At 19.8% G+C, this 20131-nt stretch overlaps 5 protein-coding genes across 5 annotated transcripts; 3 read left to right on the forward strand and 2 right to left on the reverse strand.

Annotated features, from left to right (window-relative positions):
* Positions 1-1668: 1668 nt before the first annotated feature.
* PF3D7_1238300 (pre-mRNA-splicing factor CWC22, putative) lies at positions 1669-4572 on the forward strand (the record flags this gene model as incomplete). Its single annotated transcript, XM_001350741.1, has 1 exon — positions 1669-4572. One exon carries the CDS (start codon positions 1669-1671, stop codon positions 4570-4572), a length of 2904 nt encoding a protein of 967 aa, XP_001350777.1.
* A 329-nt stretch (positions 4573-4901) lies between these two features.
* On the reverse strand, positions 4902-6132 carry PF3D7_1238400 (conserved protein, unknown function; the record flags this gene model as incomplete). The annotated part of the gene is made up of 5 exons (XM_024473408.1): positions 4902-4952; positions 5068-5186; positions 5306-5476; positions 5675-5818; positions 5919-6132. 5 exons carry the CDS (start codon positions 6130-6132, stop codon positions 4902-4904), a joined length of 699 nt encoding a protein of 232 aa, XP_024329172.1.
* A 1193-nt stretch (positions 6133-7325) lies between these two features.
* On the forward strand, positions 7326-13026 carry PF3D7_1238500 (conserved Plasmodium protein, unknown function; the record flags this gene model as incomplete). Its single annotated transcript, XM_001350743.1, has 3 exons — positions 7326-12584; positions 12709-12779; positions 12918-13026. The coding sequence occupies 3 exons, from the start codon at positions 7326-7328 to the stop codon at positions 13024-13026; spliced, it is 5439 nt and encodes a 1812-aa protein (XP_001350779.1).
* Positions 13027-14014: 988 nt separating this feature from the next.
* On the reverse strand, positions 14015-15196 carry PF3D7_1238600 (sphingomyelin phosphodiesterase; the record flags this gene model as incomplete). Its single annotated transcript, XM_001350744.1, has 1 exon — positions 14015-15196. One exon carries the CDS (start codon positions 15194-15196, stop codon positions 14015-14017), a length of 1182 nt encoding a protein of 393 aa, XP_001350780.1.
* Positions 15197-17606: 2410 nt separating this feature from the next.
* Positions 17607-20039, forward strand: PF3D7_1238700 (BTB/POZ domain-containing protein, putative; the record flags this gene model as incomplete). Its single annotated transcript, XM_024473409.1, has 5 exons — positions 17607-17625; positions 17848-17946; positions 18350-18388; positions 18570-19664; positions 19774-20039. The coding sequence occupies 5 exons, from the start codon at positions 17607-17609 to the stop codon at positions 20037-20039; spliced, it is 1518 nt and encodes a 505-aa protein (XP_024329173.1).
* Between the last annotated feature and the right edge of the window lie 92 nt (positions 20040-20131).

Genomic DNA, 20131 nt, shown 5'->3' on the forward strand with positions numbered 1-20131 from the left:
AAAACAAATAAATAATATATATTTATATATATGAACGAATAAGAGACACTATCTTTTATTTAATACTACTATATATATATATATATATATATGTATATGTTAATCCTACATAATTAAATTCAGGAAAAAAAAAATATATTTTTTCATTACACCATAAAAAGCGTGTAAAATTTTTTTTTTTTTTTTTTTTTTTTATTATTTATGCTCAATTATAATCGTATATAGCGTTATGCACAATATTTAAATTGTAAATATATATACATACATACATACATATATTATACATATATATGACAAGAAAAAATTAAAACATACTAAAAAAGGAAACACGAATTTTTTATTTTTATTTTTATTTTTATTTTTATTTATATTTATATTTATATTTTTTTTAAAGGATCATTTTAATATAATAGTACAAAGTTGCAGCAGAACAAATAATATATATTGAGAAAAGAAAGAAAGAATAAAATTAAAAATTTTTGAATGGTTGTATTTTTATTGAAAACGAAGTCACCAGATTAACAAGATCTCAAGGGAAAAATATAAAAAAAAAATTTAATTTTTAAAAATAAAGACTTATATTTTTATTAACCTCTTTTTAAGAATAGATGAAAATCATAAAAAGTTTTCTTTTTTTATTTTTATTGATACATTTTGAACTTTCCATAAATGTATATAGGTGAAATTGTAAAGGATAATAATAATTTTTTTTTTTTTTTTTTTAATAAAAAAGCTATTATAAAAAAATATATATGGTATTATTATATGATTTTAATATAATAGTATATCATTCATATATATACAAATTAAATTTTTCTTTATAAAAGTTTCTATATTTCTGCTTCCATGAAAAAGATACGTTAAAATAGAAAACATAAACAATAATAAAAAACATATATTTAATTATGTATATTTTAATATATATAAATAAAAATTAAATATGTATAAATATGTACAAATATGTACATATTTTTTTTGGCTTTATTTTGTTATAGAAATATATAATATTACAAAGGAATGTTTCATTTAATATTATTTCTATAATATATATATATATATATATAATATATATTTATATATATATGATTCAATTTAAATAATGTTGGGAAAAAAAAAAAAAAAAATCGATCATTTTATATATCCTAATTAAAGTTTATATTTCTCTCCTTTTTTATTCCTTTATTTATTCTTCATTCTTCATTTTTCATTCTTCATTCTTCATTCTTTTTTCTTTTTCTTTTTTTTTAAAAACGTGAAGAAGCAATATTTCTAAATTTATTATAATATATTATATTTATCCCTTTTTTTAAAGTATTTTTAAAAAAATTCTATCATATATAATATATATATATATATATATATTTATATATATTTTTTTTTTTACAATTTTGTGCTGAACGTAAATATTAATATACTACGAAAAAAATAAAAAATAATAATAATAATTATTATAATATATTAAATGATAAATATATATAATATAAATACGTGATATCAAAATATTGTAAAAATATATATATATATATATTATATATTTATGCAATAATATAACAGGTGATATATTATTTTATTACAATATTGTAAAATGTCATTGAATATCGTATAGTTATTTTAAAATTGTTCTATAAAAAAAAAAAAAAAAAAAATCAAAAAAAAAAAAAAGGAAAAATGAGTAGTAGTGGAAAAAATGAAAAGAAAAAAAGGCATAAAGATCACAAAAGAAATGTGGATAATAATTATAATGAAAGAATAAAAAGAGAGAAAAAGGAAGAGTTTGGTTCCTCATCGTCTTATTCAACAGACTATGTTAATAAAAGAAAGAGGATGAGGACCCCGTCTTCATCTTATGATAGTAGTTTAGAAATAAGAAAACGTGAGGAAAAAAAGAAAAGAAGAAATAATTCTTATCCTTCATCCAATAGTTATAATAGTAATACAGAAAATGATTCGAATTATAGGAAAGAAAAAATAAAAAAGAAAAAAGATGAAAAAGAACTAAAGGTTAAAGTTGCAAGTCATATAAGAAAAGATAATAATAAAATTCCAGATGGAAGTATGTCTTCTACGCATTCAAGTAAAGATAAGGTAAAAGGAAAAAAAAATAAAAAATATTCTTATGAGGAATCTAATTCAATTAGTAGTGATAAATATAATAATAAAGAAAAAAAGGGTAGTTCAAAGCGTTCCAGGGAAAAAAAGAAGGAATGGAGTTCATCAGATAATTCAAGTGTGTATAACATGAAAAGAAATAAAAAGGATAAAAGAAAAGGGTCTTATGAAGGTAAAAATGTGTATATAAGGAGAAGTGTTAGTAGTAGGAGTGTCAGCAGTGATAGTAATAAAAGTGAAAGTAATAAAATTGAAAGTAATGAAAGTGTTAGTAGTAGGAGTGTCAGCAGTGAAAGTAATAAAAGTGAAAGTAATAAAAGTGAAAGTAATAAAAGTGAAAGTAATGAAAGTGAAAGTAATAAAAGTGAAAGTAATGAAAGTGAAAGTAATAAAAGTGAAAGTAATAAAAGTGAAAGTAATAAAAGTGAAAGTAATGAAAGTGAAAGTAATAAAAGTGAAAGTAATGAAAGTGAAAGTAATGAAAGTTATAGTAAAAAAAGTATAAGTAACAAAAAGTATAAGAACAAAAGATATAAGAACAAAAGAGATAAGAACAAAAGATATAAGAACAAAAGATATAAGAGCAAAAGATATAAGAGCAAAAGTAAGAGTTCCTTAAGTAGTTGTGATGAAAAGAAGAAAAAAGGATATGAGGAATTCGAAGAAGATGATAAAAATACTGAGGAAACATTAGAAATTAACGAAGATTTAATTGAATATGCAAAACAAAAGATTTCTAATGTTACAATTGACGATATAGGAAAAGCTGGTGGTGTTTATATTCCTCCATTTAAGTTGGAAAGATTAAAAACTGAGGTTACAAATAAGAAAAGTGTTTTATATCAAAAACAAGAATGGATGAAATTAAAAAAGAAAATAAATAATATTGTAAATAAAGTAAATATAGATAATATAAGTGAAGTATGTTATGAATTATTTGAATGTAATTTAATACGTGGGAAAGGATTATTTAGTCGTGCCTTAATACATGCACAATTAAGTTCTCCAGCATTTACAAATGTATTTACATGTTTATTATGTATAGTAAATTCTAAATTTCCTAATATTGGTTTATTAACAATACAAAGGATAATATTGCATTTTAGAAGAGCATATAAAAGGAATGATAAAATATTATGTTTTAATACTGTTAAATTTATAGCACATATGATTAATCAAAGAATAGTACACGAAATTGTAGGTTTACAATTATGCTCTTTACTTTTACAAAATATAACGAATGATTCGGTTCAAGTATGTACATACTTTTTAGCAGAGGTTGGAGAATTATATACTAATATTTGTAGAAAGGGGTTAGATATCATTTTTGATAGACTCAAAGATATTATTCAAGAGGGACAAATTAATATAAAAACTCAATATGATATTGAAAAATTATGGAATTATAGAAAAAATAATTTTAAAGATTTCCCATCGGTTCATGATGATTTAAATTTAATTGATGAAGAGGATAAAATAGTACATGAGATTGATATATTGGATGAGAGTTTTAATAGTCAGGAAGAATTAAATATATTTAGAGAAGTTCCTTATGAACAATATGAAGAAGAGGAAAATGAATGGAAACATATATCGGAAGAATTGTTATTTGGAGACGATTCAGCAGATGAGAAAAAAAACAAAAAAACAAAAAAACAAAAAAAAAAAGAAAAAAATGAAAGCGAAAGGGAAAACGAAAGTGAAAACGAAAGTGAAAGTGAAAAATTAGGTAATGATGATTTAGACGAAAATAATAATAGCAGTGAAGATAGTGAAGCCGAAAAAAGTGATAGTAATGATGACGATGAGGATGAAAATAATGATAGCGACAATCATGAAGAAATACATGATATGACTGAACAATATTTAATAAATTTAAGAAAAAATGTATATTTATCAATAATGTCATCATTAAGTTATGAAGAATGTGTTCATAAATTATTAAAATTAAATATTAAAAAAGGATATGAAATAGAAATATGTAATATGTTAATAGATTGCTGTTGTATGGAAAAAACATTTCAAAAGTTTTATGCCTTACAAGCAGAAAGATTATGTAAATTAAAAAAAATTTATCAAGAAAATTTCGAAAAGTGTTTTGATAACTCATTTAATACAGCTCATAGATTGGAAACAGCTAAATTAAGAAACTGCTCAAAATTTTTTGCACATTTATTATATACTGATGCAATATCTTGGAGTATTTTTAAAATTATTAAATTAACAGAAGAAGACACAACATCATCAACAAGAATATTTATTAAAATCTTGTTACAAGAATTAACAAATAATTTAGGACTACAAGCATTTTATCATAAAATAAATCACCCAGCTATATCGCCATTTTTAATAGGATTATTTCCTACAAATAATGCACAAAATATAAGATTCTGTATTAACTTCTTTACAGCCATAGGTTTAGGGGCCTTAACATCATCATTGAGGAAATTATTGTTAACCTAATTTAAAACATTAATGTTTATGAGTTCAAGGAGAAAAATCATATAGAAAACAAAAAAATAGAATAATAAACATATATAATATGTAACATATATTTTATATTATATAATAGTTCATTTTTAATTTTTTTTTTTTTTTTTTTATAGATTCTAAAAAATTTAATAATATATATGTGTAATATTTCGTGTATTATACATTTATATGACATTTTATATTTCCTGTTGATTTTTAGTGTTAATATATATATATATATATGTATTTTTTTTTATTATGTTGTATATTTTAATTTTTTAATTTTTTTTTTTTTGCTTTCTTCACATTATATTTGTAATTTATAAACTTTTGGTTTTATATTTTAAAATAATCAGAGAAGCAATCTTCATCTATATATAAATGAGAAAATAAAAAATAAAAAATAAAAATAGATATGTGTAAATATATATATATATATATATATATATATGTAAATATATTAACATATTATATATTTTATATTACAACAAGTCCATATTTATAAGCTAATTGTTCGAGGGAATTATTAATAGAGGAAATTTTTGAGAAGAGCAATTGATTTTTTATTTCAATTTTATTTAATCGTTCTAAGTATAATTCTGTTTCTAATGAGTTTAAAGAAACAATATGACATTAGGTATGTTGGATATATGGCAACATATAAAAAATATATTTATATATATATATATATATATATATTTTATATATGTATATATCTGCTTACCTGACATCATGTAGCTATTTATGCTATCCTTTAATTTTATAATTTCCTTTATTTGGGAACTATAGCTTTTCATAAAATCCATATGAGATAAAATTATATTTCTTTTATATTCAAAAGTGTTATATACATCTAAAATGTTATTGCTATGGATGTATATATAAAATTCATTATCTAAGAAGAAGAATCATAAAGATTGGGAAATGAAAAAAAAAAAATAAATAAATAAATAATAAAAAATAATTTTAATCATAATAATACTAAATAAAAAACAATTTAATGATCACAATATTATGTTCCCATTGTGGTACATAGTTCCTTTGTATTATATTATTTCTATTTATTTATTTATTTATTTTTTTTTTTTTTTACATTGATTATATATGTCGTTTAAAAAATCCTTGGATATTTGTTGTAATATTAATTTAATGGTACACACATGAATAGCTATACTATTTGTGTGTTTATGTTTTTTTATGATTTCTATTAATTCTTCTTTTTTTTTATAAAGATTATCTAAAATGTGAATAGCAGATGTAAGTATTAAAAAAAAAAAAAAATATATATATATATATATTTATATATATACAAATATATTTATATGGGTGGTACTAACCGATGTTGATATTTTCTATATATTCTTTAATTTCATCATAACATTTTAGATTTTCATCTACCGCTTCCTTTTTATCATCCTTATCAATCAAAGGATCATTTATATCGTCATTATTTTCGTAGAGTTTTATATCCCCTATGACCTTTTCTATTTTAAACAAGCGATTTTTTAGGTTATCCAAAAGCTTGTTTTTTTCTTGAATATTCAATTTCATAAGTAAAAAATTAAAAAGATTACAGGGGGGGAAGGGGAATGTAGGGTTTTACCAAAATAAAAATAACCATACATATATAAATATAAATATATATATATATATATATGTGTATAAGGAATATAATTATTTACTTACACATGTAAACCAATAACATACCTTTTAATTAAATGAACAGGAACATATATATAAATACAAATTTATATATATATTTACACAATAACTTGTGTGGATATTGTACTAACAATATGTATGATTCAGAAAAAATTCATAATATATATAAAAAAAAAAAAATATATATATATATGAATTTTATTTGTAACAATAAAAAATTAATTAAATAAAAAAAAAAAAAAAAAAAAAATAATAAAAAAAAATTAAAAAAAAAAATTAAAAAATATATTTTGTTTTTATTATAATATATATATATATATATATATGTACATATATATATTATATTTATGTACTTTATTTATGACTTAATTTTTTTATTGTACATGTAAATGAGGGAAATGCATATATAAGCACGCCGAACATTACAAGGACTCAAAAAAAAAAAAAAAAAAAAAAAGAAAAAAAAAAAAAAAAATCAAATTTAAATTTAAATTAAATATTAAGAACTAAATAATAAAATATATTCACAGAATAAAAGAATACATGAAATAAGTATAATTCTTAAATAAGAATGAAAAAGAAAATTTTAATGTTACTTTATAATTAATTTTTTTTTTTTTAAAAATAATATGATTAATAATAATTATATTATTGATATATAATATATATATAAATATATTATAATTTGAATGATGGCCTTTTAAATTTATATTTTCTTTTAATCCATATTAATTTTTTTTTTTTTTTTTCTTTCATGTTTTTATATTTGAGAGAAACAGTGTGGATGAGACAAACTGAGCATTTTATTTTTCTATAGAGAGTTTCTTAAAGAATGAATATATTATATGCAAATATTTTTATATATAATTGAACAGGTATATTACATATGCATATATACATATGTAAATAAATAAATAAATAAATAAATATATATATATATATTATAATATATATGTATATATATATTTATTTATTTTATTATTTTATTTTATTTTTTTTTTGATTTCTCCCTATATATATATATATATATATATATATATATAGTAACATATTATACACATTTATATTACATATAATAAGTAATGGAAAATAGTACGAAGAAGAAATTAAAATTGAACGAATATTCTTATAAAGTCGTTCATCATAAAAGTAGCAAAGGAGGAGAAGAAAGGTCTCATGTTGATTCTAATAAAACATATAATATTGTGGACAATGATAAGAATCGAAAAATTGGATTTTATGAAAAGCTTTCAAAAATATATAACAACTTAAATATATTTAAAAAACCAAATGAAGTGAAGGACAGAGAGTATATTGAAAATAGGAAAAAAAAAAAAAAAACTGAAATAAAAATGAATGATATTGAAAAAACAAATGTAAAGGGAGGTATGGAAGGATATAGAATGAATGGTATAAAGAGTAATATATCATGTGATAGATCAAATGATTTGTCATGTAATTTATCACATTTTTTAAATGAAGAAGAGAGTGATATAAGAAAACATAGGAAGAAAAGAACATATGAAGATATTTCAAAAGATGATAATTGTGTAAGTAAAAATAAAAAAGAAGATATGGATAATTATAGAGGTCCATTTGAATATCAGTCCTTGTTAAAATCTTTGTTATATATTTATAATTTTTATACAAATAAGAAAGATAATTGTTTTATATATAATGATGATGAAGATGGTAAAAATTCCATATCTAATATTATGTGTTATAAAGATGATCAAGTATTCACTAATAACATTTATGAAGATGGGAATGAATATTACTATAATGACGATACCTTTAAGAAAAATGTATATAAATCGAAAGATCATCTAGTTATACCATCTAATGATTTAATTAATTATAAAATAAAAGAGAGTCAATCAGAATATAATCATTTTAATAATATTTTTATTAATGTAGTAAATGATAAATCAGGATTTTTCTTTATTTTTAATACTATATATTTTACACATTTAAAAAATTTTTATTATTTTGTTGATATATTGAATATTTTAAATTATATAGGAAAGAATAAGAGTATAATAAATACAGATGAAATAAATAAAGATATATTCATATATGAAAAAATGGCAATGTTTGTAGAATATGCATATGATATATTTGTTAATCATAATAAAAGGGCTTCATCAAATAATAACAATAATTTTGGTAACAACAATAATTTTGGTAACAACAATAGTTGTGGTAACAACAATAGTTGTGGTAACATCAATCATTTTGGTAACAACAATAGTTGTGGTAACATCAATCATTTTGGTAACAACAATAGTTGTGGTAACAACAATAGTTGTGGTAACAACAATAATTTTGGTAACAATAAAAATTGTAGTAATATGCGTTTACATGCATTACATACAAAATTAATGCCATCTCTTAAAAAAGAAGAAAATAAAGAGACAAGAATTGATTATATAAGAAAAGAATTAGAAAAATTAAAAAGTGAAAAATCTTATGAAGAACTTTTATTCATATCTATGAATGAATGTAATAAAAAAATATATAACGAAATTAATAAAATACCTGAATTATTTTTTGATATATCTGAAATTAGTGAATATTCATCAAATGATATAATAATATCTAGTGATATAAATAATTATTCATCATATCCTTTATTTAATAAAATGGATAATAACTTATTAAAGGATAATAAAGAAATGAACACCCAACTTGGAATATATGATAAATTAAAACATAAACTTAGTTCATTTACTTCATCGACGTTGGGGAAAAAGAAAAATTCTATAGGAAATACCAGTAATAACATATTTGTTTTTAAAAGGAACAGCACAGAGGATGAATATAAAAAAGAAGAAGAAAATGAAACAGTTTCTTTTAATAATGAAACAAATGATCTATTAAAACAAAATATGGATAATACACATATAGGTAATGATCAACATGATGATGTAATATTTGTTGCAAATAATAATATTCCAAGTAATCATAATAAAAATAAAAAGAAGGAAAGCATAAAAGATTTTGTACTTAATCTATTCAAACAAAGGAATGTAAAGAATGATGAATATACACCAGAAGATATTAATAATATGAACAATGACATGTATAATGATTTACAGAAGGATATACATAATGATAATAATTATCCTTTAAATGAAAATCAGAAGAACTTACATGAAAGTGATGAGCAAAATATAGATATACTCACGGATGAACCAATCTTATTAAATCTGAACAATGAAGGAAGTACAAATAAAAATAATTCTTTTGTGCATGATAATAATAAAATTAATGAATGTGATAATAATGGAAAGGAAGTCGATGAAGATAAAAGCTTTTTTAAATTAGAAAATGAACCTACCCTGGAACATGAAACAACAAAGGAGCACAATGATTTGAGTCATGATGAGTTGGGGAATAATTTAAGTGAGATGTCAGGTGAGATGTCAGGTGAGATGTCAGGTGAGATGTCAGGTGAGATGTCAGGTGAAATGTCAGTTGAAATGTCAGGTGAAATGTCAGGTGAATTGTCAGACGAAATGTCAGACGAAATGTCAGACGAAATGTCAGACGAAATGTCAGACGAAATGTCAGACGAAATGTCAGACGAAATGTCAGACGAAATGTCAGACAAAACATCAGACGAAATGTCAAACCAAATTGCTGTTGATATGTCAGACAAAATATCAAACCAAATTGCTGTCGATATGTCAGACAAAATATCAAACCAAATTGCTGTCGATATGTCAGACAAAATATCAAACCAAATTGCTGTCGATATGTCAGACAAAATATCAAACCAAATTGCTGTCGATATGTCAGACAAAATATCAAACCAAATTGCTGTCGATATGTCAGACGAAATGTCAAACCAAATTGCTGTTGATATGTCAGACAAAATATCAAACCAAATTGCTGTCGATATGTCAGACAAAATATCAAACCAAATTGCTGTCGATATGTCAGATAATATGGCGCGTACCATATCAGATAACAGATCGGATAATATGTCAGATTATGTACAAAAGGAAACATTAAAGGAAGAAAGAAGGGATATAATATCACAGCATGATTTGGAAAACAAATCAGATAAACAATTTAATGATATGTCAAAGGAAGACCAAGAAATTACAATTAATGGTAGTGTGTCAAACGGAAAAACAGAAGAATCAAATGTTATAGAGAATGGAAATATATTAAATCAAGTAAACAAAAATGATAATTTATTAGACATTTATGAAAAGGAACAAAAGGATATTAAAATGTATGATCGTGAAGTATTGTCAAATAATAGCATAGTTAATGAAACATGTCAAAATGAAGTACTAGAAGGAATTTTAAAGCAACAAGAAATTAATGAATATAGTAATGAGGGTATAATGAAGAATGAATTAAAAAAGGGTGAAACTGAAAAATTGGAGGGAGAAAATATTGAAGTGGAAGAAGAAAAAAATATTGAAGTGGAAGAAGAAAAAAATATTGATTTAAAAGAAGAAAATATTAATTTGAAAGAAAAAGAAAATATTGAGATGGAAGAAAAAAAAAATATTGAAGTGGAAGAAGAAAAAAATATAGAGGTGGAATATCAAAATGAAGGTATCAAATTAGATGAAGAAGAAAATGTCAAATCAGATGAAGATGAAAATATCAAATCAGATGAAGAAGAAAGTATCAAATCAAATGAAGATGAAAGTATCAAATCAGATGACGAAGAAAATATCAAATTAGATGAAGATGAAAATATCAAATTAGATGAAGAAGAAAGTATCAAATCAAATGAAGATGAAAGTATCAAATCAAATGAAGAAGAAAGTATCAAATCAAATGAAGATGAAAGTATCAAATCAGATGAGGATGAAAGTATCAAATCAGATGAAGATAATCAATCAGAAAATAGTATAGAATATGAATCTGGAGAAAGTCAAGATTATGAATCTGATAAGAGTCATAGAAAGAAAAGAAAATACAACGAAACAGTAAAACATACATATGATGTAGAAGAGAGTATCGAACAACACACATGTGATCATTCATCTACAGGATCATGTAAAGCAAGAAATTGCAATGGAATAAATGACGAAGAAATTATTAATTTTTTAAAAAGTAATGATAAAAATGTATATAGGAAATATTTAAAGAATTTATTGGTTTGTGATAAAAAATGTTCTATAGAGAATCATAGTGAAGAGAAAGATTTATTTCTGAAAAGAGTACAAAAATTATGTTCATTAATAAAAAATAAAAAGTTTAATTATAAGTATACAGATTACTGGAAAAAGAAAGTACACTTTAAATGTTGTAAATTACAAAGGGCATATAACATTTTTATAATAATAATATTTTCTATAGTAAAAGAAATAAAAAATCTAACCAAAGAATTAAATGAAATGAGTAATTTCATTTTTATAAATTCTGGAATCGAAACATATTTAAATGAATGTAATATATCTCTAGTTCAGAAAAGAAAAGAACATAATGATATAATTAATAATTATTTTAATGAGAATAATATAATAAATAGTTTCTTTTTTAAAAAGTATTTTTGTAAAGAAGAAAAAAAAAAAAAAAAAAAATATATATCTTATATACCATTGCATAATTATAAAATATTATTTTTATGTTTACAAGAAATATTTAATGATAAAAATATCCATGACAAGTTAGAAAAAATATCTTATTATATAGAATTTGATGATACTAATATATTACCAAATTATTGTAATTCTTTTTATAAACACTTTAAAATAAATGAAATGTATTTATATCATATTCAAAGTTTATATAATGATAGTGTACCAACAATACCATGTTTAAATATGTTTATATCATGTATGAATTATAATTATGGTAAGATACATAAAAAGAAATCACTTTTTAAATATGAATTAAATAATACACATTTATCAACACTTCCATATGTATACTGTTGCGATATACAATTAATAAAATATTTCGAATTCTTAAAATTAAAAGAAACATGTTATAAAATAATTAAAAATAATAAAATATATGATAATTTCTTAAGTCATTTATCCTCATACATATTTGATGATTCCTATTTCATTATACCATTTTTTACTTCATATGGAAAATTTCTGATTATAATTAAAACAAACAAAAATATTGATAATTTACAACAATCAATGGATACCCTCAAAAATAAAAACTCAATCACATATGATGTTATAATAAACAGTTTTGTATTTCCGAATGATAGCAGTTTTCAAGCTATTATTCATTTCTCTCACATTTTTATAAACACGTTGAAAAACTTATTCAAAACACGAAATTCGGATGAGGATATTCCAGACATAACATTCGAAAACTTATTAAACGTAGACAAGAAGAGGCTAATATATCATGTAAAAAAAATAAATATTAATATGAACATATGTGTCTCTATTATAAATATATTTATTAAAATAAAAAAAAAAAAAAAAAAAAAAATATATATATATATATATACATATATTTTTTTTTTATTAGGAAATAGAATCTAATAAGAACAAACGTCATATTATTATGAACATGATTTTCCTAATAGAATCCTTTTTCAAGTAACACCCATAAACTATTTATTTTATTATAAAAACAATTCATATTATTCTTATATAAATATGTAAATATGTAATTATGTAAATATGTTAATATATATATATATATATTATTCATTGTATTATATTTTTATTTTGCAGTAATACTGAAAAAACCAGAATTCCCAAAGAGTTTGACGAAGGGTTAAGGTTCTTGTATGTTATAAGGCTCCTTGAATTTTTTCACGAAAAGAAAGAACATCAATGTTAGATGTGTAAATAAGGATATATAACAATCAACAAAACATACACACACATATATATATATATATATATGATTACATTTTCAAATAATATATATTATAATTTTATGTTTATATAGATCATATATTTCTTAAAATTTAGGCTCATAATATATTTTTTTTTTTTTTATCAGTTAATAAAAACACTTAATATAATGGTCCTATATATGTTCATTTTTAATATATAGTAATGATATATTATATCATGGATTTTTTTTTTTTTTTTTTTTTTATATATAAAAATATATAATTCAAGATAACTCTTCCTCAAATGAATTAAATAAAATATAAAATAAAATGAAAATAAATATGACTCAAGATATAAATAAATAAATATATATATATATATATATATATATATATATATATATATATATATTATTTGGATAGATCAAAATAAGTGTCATGGTCATGTGTAAATTAACCTAAAAATTAAATTTATTTATAAGTCTATTATTAATTCAGATGAACAAAAAAAAAATATATTTAAAAAAAAATTATATATGTATAATCAAAAGAAGAAAAAGGGTATATGGAAAACCAAACACAATTACATAACAACAAAAAAAAAAAAAATATATATAAATATAAAATGAAATAAAATAAAACTAAATGCACTAAAAAAAAATAAGTAATATAAAATATATACATATATATAATGGGAATATTTTTTTCTTTTCATTTATTTTATTTTTACTTATATATTTATATATATATTTTTTTTTTTGCTTGAATGTAAAAATGAATAAATCCTTAATTAAAAAGAAAAAAAAGATATATATTTCACATATATTTAATTTATACCTTCCACTTATGGATTTTCATATATTATTTTTTTCCACAAAAAAAAAATAGAAAAAAAAAATGTACACATATAAAAGCATATAGCTATACACATATATAAATAAATAAATAAATATATATATATATATTTATTTATATTTATATTTAATATCATTAACTTAAAATAAGAAATGTTGCATATATTGGAAAGTGGTCACTTGGATGATGTATGTATGTAGTTTTATAAGGAATAATACCTAGAAAGAATTTTATAAAATATAATGATTTATAATAATTTTGTATAGATGTTTGTGGGACTATAATTTCGACATTGGAATTATTTGCAACTAGGATATAATCTAAAGTATATTTGTGTTTATAATTATAATCTCTTTCGATATATCTGCAATAATCATTTAAAAAAGAGTCATATGTTGTATCTAAAGATTTTTTTGTTACATAACTATTTAAGTAATTATCTGATAAAACCTTATCTAAAAATAATCTATCTGCATTATATCTTATATTAAAATCTCCTACAAAAAACAATGATTCGAATTTCTTAATAAATGTACTAGGAATTCCTTCATATACCCATTTGCTTAATTCATCGATTTGTTTCCATCTACATTTTTGTTGTTCTTTATTATCACCTGCTTGTAAATGTGTTGCTACAACATTTACCTTTTTGTTCATTACATCACATTTTAAATATATAGCTCCTTTGGAACAAAATACATCCGGAAATTTACCACTAGAATAAATTAATGCGTGTTTATGTAAAATTTTGTGTTTTGATAAAACAATCACACCCCCATTAACAAAATGAAAGAATTTTCGTTTTCCAGTTATGGTATCAAAATTTGAATTATATGAACTATTTGAATTTTCACTTATATCTTCAGAAATTTTACTTAGCTTATTCTTATGATTTTCCTTATTTTTTCGTATGTATTCCATCTGTTCGCTTACATAATTTGATATACCACGAGAACTTTCAATATTTATATTTGTATCACTTGAATGAAATGATAAGCCATCTTTTTGTCCTGTACTTGATGAACTATCATTGTAATTATCATGGCGCTTGTAATTGCGACCTATTACATTTGTGTGGTAAGGAAATTTCTCTTTTATTTTACCACTTGTTAAAAGTTTATAGCATTTTTTGGTAAACACTTCATTTAGAACTAATATATCAATATCATATATATCATCAAGTGAACATATATAATCAATTATTGCATTTCTTCTTGTCCAGCTGTTCAAATGCACACTAAATGGAATGGACAACATTTGAATGTTGTACGACATAATTGTAAGCTTTACATCTTTTGATATTTCTATTCTTGGCATCTTTATTACTTATAAACATGAATGATATTAGGTTTTTTTTTATTATTATTTTTTTTTTTTTTTTGGCTAGTTCGTGTACCATAAAAATATATTACATGGATGTTAATAAATTTTTTTTTTTTTTTTTTTTTTTTTGGCTAGTTCGTGTACCATAAAAATATATTACATGAATGTTAATAATTCTTTTTTTTTTTTGGCTAGTATTATATCAAAATAAAAAAAAAATAAAATAATAATAAAAAAAAATAAATAAATAAATAAATAAATAAATAAATAAATAAGCATTCATTTGTTCTTAATTATTATTCTATTATATTTATTTATTATTTATTATTTTCTTTTTTTTCTTTTTTCTTTTTTTTTTGGTTGTTGACACTACATCAGAATTATAAATATTGAATATATTTTTTTAGATTAGATTATTTTATTATTATTTCTTTTTTTTTATAGATATGAAAAATTCTAATTTAAAAAAAAAAAAATTAAAGACAAAGCATATTATTCTTAGTAAACAAAAAAAAAAAGAAAAAAAAAAAATACGCATAAACATGAAAATAAAGATATATAATTAAAATAACACACATATATAAAAATATAATATAATGTTTAAAGAATGATATCAATATTTTGATTAGTCTTTTTTTTTTAATAATATGTAAAAATAAATCCCTCTATATAACATTTTTGGTGTTTATATGAATCACAAATTGAAAATATAATGTGTAAAATACATATACTAGTAGTTCGGTACTTGTACTTTTTATTTGTATTAATTTTTTTTCTTTTTTTAAAATAAATACACATAAAAATATAAAAATAAAAATACAAGAAATATAATGGTATGAAAAAAAATATGTACACATATATATTTGGTAATATATACTATTATTCATATAATAATATTTTTATAATATTATGTAAATATAATATATATATATATATATATATTTTCTTATATATAACATTATTTTGTGTACACATTCGGTTATATTATATATATATATATATAAAGAAAATCAAACAAATAATTAGTCTAAAAAAAAAATGTCAATATATATAAGATTTTTAATTCTCCATGAATGTGTAATATGTTAACAATATTTTATTTTACTATAATTAAAAAAAAATAATAATAAAAAAATGCATCTTTCAAATAATTTGTTTCTTTGTTATAATTAATATATATATATAAAAGAAAATATTTTAGATATGTCCTTTCATAAAAAATATTACAAAAACAAATATTTTCAAATTAAAATAATTTATTTTTAAATTTTCATTAAAAATAAAATTAAAATAAAAAAATAATTTTTTTTTTTTTCTTAAATATATAATGAATAAATATTAAATGTGCACTTGAATAGATGTAAAAAGTATACATATATATATAATATATAACATTTATGTATGCATATACATACTACTGATATATATATATATATATTATTATGTATATATATCACATATATATATATATGCATAAATTATACTATAATATATTATATATATATATTATATATCACTATATATTACATATATATATATTATATATATATATATATATTTTATATGTATATATTATAATATATATAATTTTTTTTTTTTTTTTTTTTTTTTTTTTTTTTTTTTTATAAATATTATTTTATTTATTTATTTATGTTTTCATCTTTATTAAATTTCTTAATTCTCATAATATATATGAATCAAAATTTAGATTTTATATAAATAAAACAAGATACAAGTTCAAATTAATATTTCTTATGAATTTAAAATAAATTGTTATTTATGATTTATATTTATGTAATATGTTGGAAAAATTCAATGTATTCTTATCTACAAATTTTTTTTCACCTTACAAACCTTTATAAATCTAATATATTATATATATAAGATGAGTAAAACAAAGGACGAAAAAAAAAAAAAAAAAAAAAAATTGTAAAATACAAAACATACTGATTTGTATAATATTTTAATAATTAAGCTCAGATAATAATTAAGTATATACATAAATTTTTTTTGTTTCATATGAAAGTAAAGTCTATGTTTTTAAAATAAATGCATTTTACATATTTCATTATAGCGCATTGTGCGAAAAAGAACATATAATTGAATAAATTTAAATGAGTAAAAAATTTATATATAATATACATTTGTATATTTATATTGAAGGATTTATTATAATAATTAAGAACCCTATTTATATATACACACACATATATAAATAAATAAATAAATATATATATATATAAATATATATTTATTTATTTATATTTATATTTTTCTATATATTTATATTTTTCTATATATTTATATTTTTCTATATATTTATATTTTTCTTTATATTCATTTTCTTTAATTTTATTTTATATTTTTACCTTTTATATAATTATATAAACACGTATGATAAAATATGGACAATTCCAATAAAGGTATATAAAAAACAATTGAAGGGATCTTTTAGTAAATGTGTTAATATATTTATTCATAGCATTATAATATGATAGTGTGTATGAGAGATACTAAAGTATAATAAGACGATAAAATAAATACATGGTTATTTTAACCTGTTGTTTTATTTATAAAATATAATTTTATATTATTATAATATTTTTATTTATTTATTTTATTTTTTTATTTATTTTTTTGTACAGATAATATAATTAAAATAAATGTTGGAGGGAAGATTTATATGACTACTCTTAATTTAATATGTCGATATAAAAGTTCCTATTTGTACGAAATTATATTAGGTACTTTATTTTTTGCATATATTTTATATGTGAAATGTATATATTTAAACTTGAATATCATTTTTCATTTTTATAAAACATGTTTTGGTTAAATCATTTCATTATATATATATATATATATATATATATATATATATTTATTTATTTATTTAATTTTTTATTGTTTTATTTTTATTTTTTTGGATTTGTATTAAATTTTCATTTATTCCTTTTAAATACTTTGAAGAATAAATCTGATTCTTCATGTAATTACAACTCTCGCGTTTATGTAATAATGTGTTACTCTTTTTATATTAATATTTTGAATGATATGTATTTATAAATATTGTATATCTGTTTATATTGTTAACCTTCCTTTTTGTACTTATCATAATATTTTGATTTTTTTTTTATTTATTTGTAGATAACTATAATAAGGAGGAAATATTTATAGATAGAAATGGTATACTGATATAAATATAAATAAATAAATATAAATATAAATATAAATATATATATATATATATATATATATATATATATATATATATATATATAAAGTTGTATATATTTAGTACAAACATTTTGTTGATAACATAAATATATGAATGCATTTATATTTTTTGTTTTTTTTTTTTGATTAGGTAATCGTTTTGAATACATTTTAGACTTTTTAAGGGATGGTGTTTTAATATGTGAAAACGATATAAATGTACTTACAAAAATATTAATTGAAGCAATTTATTTCAAGTTATTTAATTTAGTAAAGATTATAAAGAAAAAGATTTGTGTATTATATTCTAACATAGATAATAATATAAGCAAAAAAATTTTTAAAGGTATTTTTAATACTATTGAAAAAAAAAAGAAAAAGAAAGGTTATATGGAAGAAGCATGTAAATTAAGAAAATTATCGGAGAGCATTTGTGAGTTTAATGAATTGAAATGCTTTAATGTAAAAAGGAGGAAAAAATCTTCTATAAATATTTCTGATAATGTGATTAATATAGATAATACTTTAAAAAAAGAAAAGAAAAAAGAAAAAAAAAAAAAAAAAAAATCTTATACGGATGAAGAAGAATATAATGAGGACAAAATGGATGATGCAAAATATAAGAAGGATTTAATGGATGATAACAAATATAAGGATAATTTAATGGATGATAGCAAATATAAGGATAATTTAATGGATGATATCAAATATAAGGATAATTTAATGGATGATAGCAAATATAAGGATAATTTAATAGATGATGAAAAATATAAAGAGAAAGATGGGGACAAAAAAGAAGGAGAAGATAAAAATAATCAAAATAATATGAATAAAGAAATTCCTGATTATATTAATAGTGGTCCTGTTAATATATCAGAACGTAAGAATTGTATAGAAGGTTATAATCATATATCTCTTTCAGATGATACACAATATATAAACGTAGATAATATGTATAAAGAAAGAAATAATAGGAATATAACATATGAAGAACCTAAGAAAATAATAAATAATGATAATATATATATATCCAATAGAAATAATTCCATTGATTATAATATAACCAATAGCTTTATAAATAACAAGGAAGAAATTAATGATAATAAAATATGTACTCCTTCAAAGAATATGATGATAAATAAAAAGAAGGACAACTTTTTGCCCTTTCCAAATGTGAAATTAAAAAATGTGGACAATAAGTATGTTTCCTTTTCTGAAAGGAATAATATATTCTTTTACAACAGTGGTAAGTTTAAATAAATGAAAAAAAAAAAAAAAAAAAAAAAAAAAAAAAAAAAAAAATTTAAATATATATATATATTTTTATTTATTTTATTTTCTGCTTGTATTTTCAGAGAATCTATCTTGTAATAAGCAGGATATATTGCATGACAATTTTTCGAGAACACCAAATAAAAGTAACATTATGAATTATCAGAACTATGGAAACTATACTAGAGAGGCGAATTATAATTATAATAATAATAATAATACAACCAATTTATCAAATGATATACTAGTATATTCAGAAATAGATGACGTAGAAGAAACATCACCTTTTCCAATAGTTTCCAATGTCAATTTAGGAGAACAAATATTTAGCACAACTGTAGATTTTTAGTTGTTTTTATAGTTTTTATTTATTTATTTTTTTGTTATTGTTGAAAAGATGGTTCTTTTTTTTTTTTTTTTTTTCCAAAATATTTACAAAAG

The sequence above is a fragment of the Plasmodium falciparum genome, assembly GCF_000002765.6.
Source record: "Plasmodium falciparum 3D7 genome assembly, chromosome: 12".
NCBI lineage: Eukaryota > Apicomplexa > Aconoidasida > Haemosporida > Plasmodiidae > Plasmodium > Plasmodium falciparum.